The sequence below is a fragment of the Gymnogyps californianus genome, chromosome 1, assembly GCF_018139145.2.
Source record: "Gymnogyps californianus isolate 813 chromosome 1, ASM1813914v2, whole genome shotgun sequence".
In the NCBI taxonomy this organism is placed as follows: Eukaryota; Metazoa; Chordata; class Aves; order Accipitriformes; family Cathartidae; genus Gymnogyps; species Gymnogyps californianus.
In genome coordinates this window covers 87,388,752-87,399,184 of record NC_059471.1, presented here as the reverse complement: position 1 = coordinate 87,399,184, position 10,433 = coordinate 87,388,752, and the positions used below count along the sequence as shown (strand labels likewise).

Below are 10,433 nucleotides of genomic sequence, written 5' to 3'. Positions count from 1 at the left end.
ATGTGAGACTTTTTTTCCTCAAAAAGTTAAGCCTTCCCCCTTCTTTTTCCCAACTACCAAGCTCTTTGCTATCACTGTACTTAAGACAGATGTAAATACTTCTCCCTTCCAGTTAGCTGGAATTTATGTAAATCTCACCACAATCTCTTTTAGAAGTCACATTCTTCCTTCATTGTCTGACATTATTAACCTTTCTGAATCACACCCCAGAGTAACTTCTTCAATGTGCCCTTCCTGTTCATGCCCTTCTCCCTCTTCCTTAAATTTGTGTCAAAGCTTGCATCATTCTTAATGTCTCGCTTATTTCTTCTAAGCCTATCTTTTCACTATGCCACGCAATGAGTCACACTGCCACCCAAAGCCAACTTGCCACTTCAGCAGAAAAACTAAAACTTATACTTACAGACCTCCAAAGAATTCACATCTACAGTACTCTACAGAAAATTAACTCCTTCTAGGCAAAGATTACTGAAGCCTCAAGTGATCCTCCCCATTGCAAACATCAGTGTGCTGTTCATACTACAGAGTATCTTATCTGATCATATATTATGTGGAAAATAACTGAATTTATTAATCTGAGACAGAAAAGATACTCAATAAAGGGACCATTAAGTACCTTTATGTTTGTTAGGTGACAAGGAAAAGAAAAAAAAGAGGTACAATGGTAAGCATCATACCCATCAATTCTGTCATTTTAACACTGAATTCGCAATGTATTTAACAATTCAAACACACGAGTAATAATAGTGTACCTTTATTTTAACACGTACACTGCACTGATGCAGTAGATACAACACCAGCAGTCTTCTCTTTGCACAAACTACTATCAATCAAGTTTTTAAATACTTAGATCACATTTCTAGGTGGAAGCAGCATTTAGTGCAAAGAATAATTAAGAAAACCCTAATGTTAACCATATCTTGGGAACTGTTTGCATACGTAGTGCAGCAATTATAGCTATTTCCCAACTGGCCTTAAACATGGAAAACTGATCAGCTATAGCAGTTTGCATTTGAGAATTCTAACACAAAGAGACTTGTTTTCCTTTTAAAAAAATCTACACTACAGCAACAAATAAATAAAGACTGTGTATATATTTGTTCAGAATCAATTCAGCAACTTAAAAAAATATAATGTTCAGTGTTTGCCGAATTGCTCTATACTGCATCTATCACTTTAAAAAACCTACGTTAAAAAAAGTTTAAAGAAAAAAAATAATTCCTCCAACTCTCTTTACACTGTATCAGTTGAAAAGGAAAGATTTGCAAGCACTGCTGCCTCTCACCTATCAATAGGTAATTCAGGTCCCCTGGTCATTCCGGGAACCGATTACAGAACATCCCTGCACACCCAACATCGCTGTGCTCAGGCAGCCTTGTGCAGTGATGCTAAAGAAAAGTGCTAGCCTTGGCACAGCAAGCCAGCAAGCATATTAAGTCACCTTCCAGTTCACAAGTTGCTTTGCTAAAACACAACCACCCCCACTTGCTGTGACCGATTTCTACATCTGTCAAGCTCATTCAGGAACATATATGCTGTAAGCCCCATCCCAGTGAATGCCCGTGTGCTTAATTTCACCTACATGATTAATCACACTAAGAATCAATGGGAATATTCATGCTTGCAAAGTTAAGGATACATGTATTGTTTATAGGACATCTGCATTCATTTGCAACTATACAATATACTGATTGTAGTCCTGCACCATAAATGAAGGGTCACTACTAGGTTACAGGCAATAATATCAAGCTATTTTCTGGGATGTATACAACGGAGCTAAAACACTCAGGGAAATGCAAGACACTTTTGTCTCCTGTTCAGAGGAAGGTTCTGCTCTTTACGAGTATTTCGGGATGCACAAGCTGTAGGCCATGGAAGAACTGTGCCCCATGTATATTAAAGAATTAACATTAACTGCAATAATTTAAAACAATAAGACTGAAGAGTACTTCTATTAGCTCTCCAAACTGAAAGCCTTTTAACAGAACAACTGTACAATACAAAAATAATTATACAGCAAATGAAGAGCAAGCTTTTGCAAGTTTTCCAGTATCACTCTGGAATTCTACATAGGCTGCTCAGACTTCATGAACAGTTTATATATGTGGGATGCAGTAAAATTCTTCTTTATGTATGATTTAAGAACACAGATCTTAGGAGTGCTTTTTTTGTTTGTTTTGTTTTCATTAACAGTATCTTGCAGGGGGAATCAACTGCCTCCAATAAAACTAAGAAAATGTTGATACTAGGTGTTCAAGGAAAAAAACATCGTTATGGTTCAGGATTAGAGCGTTTAGGGAAATAGTGCACTTTTTATTCTAACTTGGAAATGTACAGAAATGCACAGAATGGTTATATCCTTCCTACCTCCTTTCAAGTGGGATCTTTTAAACACTGAAAGCAGAGTTTTAGTCAATACATAGCACATTCTTACAAAAATATAACTTTTCAGACAACATGAGAAACAGTTAAAGAAAAATGCTTTATCTTTCAGAACAAAACTACAATGCAACCTAGCTTCCACTGATTTTTACACTGCACGTGAATCTAATTCAGCAAGAGCCCCAAACAACATGGTCAATCTGCAGCAATACAACCAGAACTTACCCTACTGAAGTATACATACTTGCCTCAAAACATTCAATACTGGTGCACATCAATCTAGATTACACCCACATTTCTTTGCCCTCTAAAGTGACCTTTCTTCTTCAAGAACCTAGTGCTTCCCATAAGGTTGAGGAGTGTATGCCCACAAGAACCTTATTACACTCAATTTCTTGCACTGTGGTGGGATGGAAAACCCACTTTAATTTTCATGCTGATAGAGTTCAAAGTGCCTCTAACCTACTGTTAAATCCATATCAAAATCCAAATAATCAATATGGCAGCAGCTAAAGAATTCCATGAGGTGAAAGGTCAAAGATTCTTCTCCTGCAGAAGAGATTACCGCAATGACGAATAAAACTAGAGTAAATAAACAAAATTTAAGACTAGCTTTCTTCCCTTTGCAATGAAGGATTTGGGGTACCCTTTCAGGAGACTTTTTTTTTTGTTAGTTATGTCTTTCTTCTCTATATGGAAGCACTGCCGTGTTCATTTAAAAAAAAAATCAAACAAAAACCCCTCCATCCTTAAAAAGCACCAATAGATAAAAAAATCTGGTGGAAAAAAACAAAAAACGCAAAACAAACTCCATGGACCACCCTTCAGGAATGAAATGCTAAAGATGTCTTTTTTAATCAATCAGTTTGTGAAGATCTACAAAAAAATAAAAAGGATCACATTCTAAAGGTTCAGTGCATTCAGCAGCTATATAGTTTTGCTGCTTATTCATCTTTAAGTTGACTTTCAAAAATAACACCCTAGCTCATCAAAATATACATTTTCCATTTGCTTTTAAATTAAAATAATAATAAAAAACATTTAAAGAATTCACAATCAATAGCATGACTAAGTTTCAGGATCATCTACAGCATATAATTTAAAGGTTCAAGATGCCAATATGCAGCACGTGGCAGGCCTATATGCTCCATGCAGCATGTACATTTAGGATAATCTCAAATAATCTTGATGTTCAGATGTCAGTTTGTTTCTTCCAAATAGTGTAGAATACCCATCTGGAGAAAATAAGCAGTTAAGGAAAAAAAGGCAAAGTTTGTAGTACATAGTTAAAATGGAAGTAGTTCTTTTCACTTATATTTTGATTCTGAAAACTTCTGGTAGCTCATAAAAATGGGGTAGGTAAAAACCTCAAGAGTGAAATCTCCCTGGATCCTCTTTTTGACTCAGCAGTTCAAAAGAGCATCCCATTTCCACTGAAACCGAAATCCTTTGCAAACCCATGTTTTCTAATTCCTGCTGCAGACTTTCAGGTGGTGCATTTTTTTGCATTGCAACCGCTGAACAAACTACAGAACTACTTTGGGAAGAGCGATCAAAACTTCAATCAGGAGTTCACCAAGTAGGGATCCCTCTTGCTCATCTTCTCAATTGTAAAGTCGCAAGCTTGAATAAGAAAGAGACATCCAGTTACCTAATTTGTGAATCCCCAACGCAGACAGAAAATTAATACCAAGATGTTCAGTAGCTGAACACTAGCTGTCCAGGTATCTTACTGGGCAAAATTTTAAATATCTCTTAGGCCTCTTAACTGCCTCAACAGGGGTTCTGTTGAATGCTCACTTAACATCCATCTAAATTTTGCCTAGGCTTTTCTCTAAAAGCTTCTGCAGCGTTTGCCTTAGGTACCGAAACACTTTCAGAAAGCAGACCTTTATGTCGCCCAGACTGAGCTAGAAGCAAATACAGAGCAACTGACAGCTGCATCAGTGCTCTTTTTGCTGGTCCTCTGGGATGGACCCAGCTCCAGCAGAGTCATACAGAAGCTATGCTCAAACCACAGTTCTCCAAGGTACTCCTGACAGGACAGACAACTGATCCTCAAGAGCTCTCTTGCCACGTTAGGCACATGAGAGAGGTCAGAGCTACATAATTCCACCTGCTTCCAGAGAAGCAGACGGGAGGATGAGACACGAACATCACCTTTTTTAGAGCTACAGCAACAGCTGCAGAGTAAGGCATAGATTTCTGGGATTTATAACTTAGCAAAACCATAAAGATATATGCTCTTCTGTTTACACAGTAAGGTCTCACACGCTGCAGGTGGGAGCCTCCATGTTCACCATAAGGTCCTGGTGGGGACCTCAGACACACATATGCTTTTCTTAAAATAGAAAGCAGGCTTTTATGTCAACAGCTACCTGAATTTCTGATGACCCCCACAGCAACACTGGTAAACACCAGAATTTCAAGTAACAATTACGCACAATAATAATTCTTGAAGTAGGCAAAACAAGTAACAATAAAAAGTGATAAGCCAGCTTAGTACTTCACCTGCGTGGGTACCTGAATGCAGCCAACTTTTGCTCAGATTACAAAAATGAACATTTGTGTAACTGAAAAGATTTGTTCAATGGCTCAAGAGATTTCAGGCACTTAAATGAATGTCACAAATGCGTCACATTGTTCAGAAAGAAATAAAAGCCTAATTTTTGATTACTTGTCACAATTCTACCGTAAACCCTCACATCTTTTCAGTCATCTGTGAAACAGCATTTAGGTATAACCTTCCATTCAGATACATACTCCTACTTGGAAATCTTTAAGTTTCAAGAAAGGCAATAACCTGTACCTGAAATGCAGGTAAAGGGCTATCAGAAGTCCAATGCCAAATTAAAAGTTAGAGTACTTACTTTGGGCTAGTCTGAAGTCATCAAAATGACTTCTCCTTTAACATTCCTGTATCTATACCATTATATCACTGTTAATTCATCCAGAAAAGGCAAACTAATAAAGCCTGCCCCATTTCTCTAAGAACGGTTCACTTTCAAGCTCTGTTATACCTATTTAATGGCCAGTTTTAATAAATTTATTGCTAAAAATATTTCATATCTGTTAGCATACTAGAAGCATTTAAATGTATTTTTCAAAGGAATGAAGTAGCATTTGCTACTCAATTCATTTAGAAACATTTTGCATACTTCCAAATAAACAATGCAATAAGTATTTAGAAGACTTTCTGAGGATGCATACTTCAAATCACATACATGTTGCATTAAGGCCTGGCAGTTGTAGATGCAAAAATAACTTAACCAGTTTCTCTGAAATTGTAAGCTCCAGGGGCAAATATCTTCATATCCTCTTTCACTCTTTCTTTTTTGTCTTGAAAATGTTAAAATCAAATCTGAGTTTCACTGGAGAGCTGACAATAATGAGAAACAGGAGGAGCTTGTTACAGTCAGTATGGAGTTCAGAACAGCAGGCTGCAGCATTAAACAGTACCAAGATTAGAGACAGAGAAGGGAGGCAAAATGAACACACAGAACAGAAGAAAGGCTGTGGCAGAGTTTCACACGCTTAACATATTATGAATAAGCAGATCCTGGAAAGATCTCTCCTGTCAAGAGAGGGACAGTCACAGCAGGCATTACCCTGCAGAAACATTTCCTGGGAGATGACACAAAAGTGGTAAACACTCAAGGCAAATGCAGCCAGCAGAACCACCCTATAGCAGATCAAACCACCCTATAGCAGATCAAAATGCCCCTCTAGAGCTAATGGCTTGAAGCCGAAAATTCTAGCGCCTTGTATAACTTGCCTACCACCCACAAAATGAAGAAATTCTGAAGGATTATTTTTAGGAATGGGATGCTGCCGAGAAATGTGTACACCCCTCCACTTGGAATACTTTTTTCAGTAACACTAACATGTAATGATTGTTAGGAATCACTTTTTTTCCCATTAAAAATCCAGTCTGAGCTGTACGTTCAAGAATAGATCTATCAGAGAATATTTAAAGATCTGGATCATGCTAATCTGTATGAAGTTAGTTTGGTTTTTTTTGTGAAAGAAAAAAAAGAAAGAAGATAGAGCCTTGCCAGAACTCCCAGGCAGCGTTACCCTCATCATACAGTTTATCCTACATCGCATAAACAATACACTTGGAAACACTCAAAATCATTAACAAAAACATCGCCTGATCTTGAAAGGTACTGATCATTTCACCAGCTGTGAATTTATGGCACCTTTAAAAAATAATTCCTGCAATTATCCTCAAAATAAAACTGCAGTAGTTCATTTACTATGAAAAAACATTAATAGTGTTTAAATTAGAACTGCCTTCTTGCACTTGAGTTCATTACCTCCAAGCAATCTAAGCTTGCTTGATTTATTAATACACACTCTCCACTCTTTTTCAGTCTTTAAGGATACAATTCCATGTAGGAGGGAACGCACACAGTTTCTTTTGAAAACTCCACAGGACAATAAAGCCTGCTAAGCTGTTCTTCATACAGAGTCAAGGCATCGGTCAGATTGATACAGTTTCCCTGGAGAAAAGAAGAAAAGTCCCAGTTACAATCAAACAAATAAGCAAAACTGCAGATTAATATATACATTTTGACATTAATGCAAGGCTCCCACATACTTCAGAACCAGATACATGCTGTTCTTAATATTTAATATTTACAAGGCAAATACTGAACAGCTTGTCTTCATTCTGCCTACAGCAAACAATTTGTATCTTTTCAAGAAAGGGTAAGTATGGGGGGATTATCTATCTTCTCATTAGCAGAAGCAACCATTACATTAGAGCTTCCAGTTAAAACAGACCACCATGTGTTGTTTACCTATAATATCTACTCAATAACCATTTTCTTTATGATTGCTTAAATATATTAGTAAACAGTATTACAACATCCAGATTTTCTCAGTTATTTAACATTGCCTAGGTCTTACAACATTTAAATGCACTACAAAAAACCCTATAACCTATTCATTTTAAACAGATTCTTCCAGAGCAATATGACAAAATCAATCAGATTATATAGAAGTTCTGTGGCTGCAGGCTACGTTGTCTTGAGCTTCTGTGTATCATGCTTCTGAAAAGGAAGTGACTCCTATGATACTTTTTCTGGGACCTGTCTCATCTCATCTAAGAATATTAGTAGCATCCTTTTCTGAACAAAATAAAAATCAGTCCTTACATAATTTTTCTCTAACAGTGCAACTATGAAATATCAGACACATTGAATTCACAGCATTCCTTCCCAAACAAATATTACCCAAACAAATCATTCTTGGAATACAAACACATCTCAAGGATTATAAACTGTGAAGAATTTAAAAAAAAAAAAAAAAAAACCAACTCCTAATTGCAAGCACAACCTTGTCCAAAGTTAAGTATTAACAAGCAGAAGTTACAGTAACATATACCTGGGATGCCTATATAGAGAAAGCTCTAATTAGAAAAGTGACTATCCATATCCATAATGGGTTTGAAGATTTAGCAGTAACAGTGAGCCCACAGAATACCAGACTGACCAACACAAACTACCCAAAGCAATAAAAGTTTAATAAAAAAAAAACCTTCTTGTCAAGTTTCTTGCCTACATAACTGGAGTAGACTCGCTGATACTTTACGACCTTAAATACAATGATGTTAAGAGTGTGGCAAATACAAGTTATTTGGACACCAATTTAAAATGGAGTACAGTTGAATATAGTCACCACTGCATGGTCTACAAATTACTCAGCTTTTGTTTTCCAGGTACAAGACATTGAATAAAGACCCACCAAATACGAATGTACTGTTGCTGTGGCACAGCACAGAGACAAGACATTCTCTGATTCTGGTCAAGGGGGAGAAGACGTTAATGGTCCCTGGCACACTGACAGCCAGATGAATTGATTTGTGGTCTTCTACCTCCACCACTTTCATGAGGAACCTTCACCTCAACCTATAGGCCCCAAACATGATGCCCAACCATGCTGCACACTACACATAAACAGCAAGTTATATGATGACAATGAATCTACCCAGACCACACAGCATGTACATATCTGGTCATACGTGGGGCAGGATGAGACACCTTCAGGAGATGTGTGTCCCCATCCTTCCCTAATGGTTGGGTTTACTAGCCTATAGTATAAAAGCCTTTTATCTTGACCTAGCACAAAGCCTACTTTCTTTTTCTGATTTCTAATCAGTAGGAACAGAAGCATTAACTAGCATTTCTCCAGAGTTACTTTCAACAAAAAAATCCTCAGCTTTCCCACATTTTACCACTTCTAGTGCAGGAACAATGTTTACCACAAGACAAAAAAAGACAACAAAAAAGGGAACTTTCATGGTAATGAATACACAGTTCCTAGTAACCTAGCACACGAGCCAAAGTCCCACCAAATGATGGCAAGAGACCCGAGGCACAAAAGTTTGCTATTTATCTCAGATCACAAGAACATTAGTCTCAATGATATGAGGATATGCATTAGACAGAAAAAGGTCTAGTTAAATCAAAAAAATAAGGGAAGAAACAGTCATTTACTAATACAGCCAGCTTCTTGGTTTCTAGATGACTCTTTCTGTTCACAACTGGACAGGCCAACAGCCTTCCAGCATAAGCACTTCTGAGCAGACTACTGCTTTTGATCTTCTAAAGTCCTGAACTTTGCAAGAAAGAGAGACAAGAACAAGAAAGCCTAAACCAATAGACTCCACCTATGGAATGGCAGTATCTTCCCTCTGCTCCAAATGACTTCTGGAAATGTTTGTGCACACGCACACACACATAATTTTGGAGTTTCTTCCAACTGCTGAATGAGGTATCTTGTCCTTTCCTGCCCTTAGATAACGCGTGTAACTCACATCTGACTGTGAAAGAATGCAGATGGTTCAACTAAGAAAAAAAGAGCTAGATCTGATTAAAAACTATAGCTCTCAAAACGTTGAATAAGCTGTAACCGTATGACCTGTAACTTTAAATGAAGGTCAAGTTCTATAGGACCCCAGGAACAAAGGATTTATTCAACACTTCCAAAATGTCTGCACTACCTATGTTTCACACGTGTGCATCGCTCTGCTAACACATTGTGAAGCTTTTAACTCCAAGAGAACGGTCTTTAAGAAAGCTGCGTTCTACTGTTTAACTTCTGCTTTTCGGTGCTCCCAGATTTTTAAAAATGGCCTTAAAATAATTAAGCACACACAGAGGCAACTGAAAGCTAATTTTACAAAGCAAGGAACTAAAATGAGTTTGACCAACAAATAATACCTGTGCTCTTAAAAACAATGTACAACAGGCAGAGGCCGAAACAAACAGCGATCTTATTTGAAATCAGTATGTCTAAACAGCTCCATCTACATTGCTTTTTCCATGTAACGACATCAAATGATAACTAGAAACAAAGTGTATAATGCACATTCTGACTTTGGGATTTAAACTATTTTTTCTACTTCGTTTTATTGGTAGGATTTTTTTCCACAACATATTTAAAACATTTCTATTTCCAGACGAAGTGAAAAGAGACTTCATCCTACTGTTCTTCCTCTGAATTTTTTGCATCATGCTTAATGAATTTTTTGCATTGTGCTCAAGTTTTCACAAGTGGAAAAGAAAACCTCAACTTAAAAAATCCTATACACAGCATCTTTTAAAAAATCATATTCTTGAAAGCTCTCTTTCAGAAGAACTTGCATAAAACATGTATTTGATTATCATTTTGATCATATTCCATGAACAAATGTGTACTTGTTTATTTGGTAAAGGAAGATGGCATGCTTTATATTGAATATATCATATTTGGTTTGGGGTATCAGAAAACAAGAGGTTTGTAGGAAGGTAAGACATGAACACTAACTGAGCACAACTGCACAAAGCACAACAATGAACTGACTACTGTAGTACTTGTTTAGTAACCTGTTATTATCCAGGGGACTGTAGCAGTTATTTGGTTCAGCTGCCCTTTACCAAACATATAATTTTGTTTCAACATCAGTCTGAATGCAAAAGAAAACTAAAAAACAACCTGTGCATGTAATTTGAGTCATAAATAGAAAACACTGCTAGGTAATTTATGGAGCATACCACTATTAC

General features: G+C 37.0%; 1 protein-coding gene across 1 annotated transcript in view; it reads right to left on the bottom strand.

Annotated features, from left to right (window-relative positions):
• Positions 1–2,284: 2,284 nt before the first annotated feature.
• The window catches only part of SMS (spermine synthase), a 54,656-nt gene continuing 46,507 nt past the window's right edge, over positions 2,285–10,433 (bottom strand). The window contains exons 10-11 of the mRNA XM_050902805.1: positions 6,772–6,887; positions 2,285–3,617 (exon numbers count right to left, since the gene is read on the bottom strand). Of these exons, the coding sequence (XP_050758762.1) occupies positions 3,575–3,617; positions 6,772–6,887 (159 nt within the window). The 3' untranslated portion in view covers positions 2,285–3,574. The remainder of the gene's footprint in view (positions 3,618–6,771; positions 6,888–10,433) is intronic.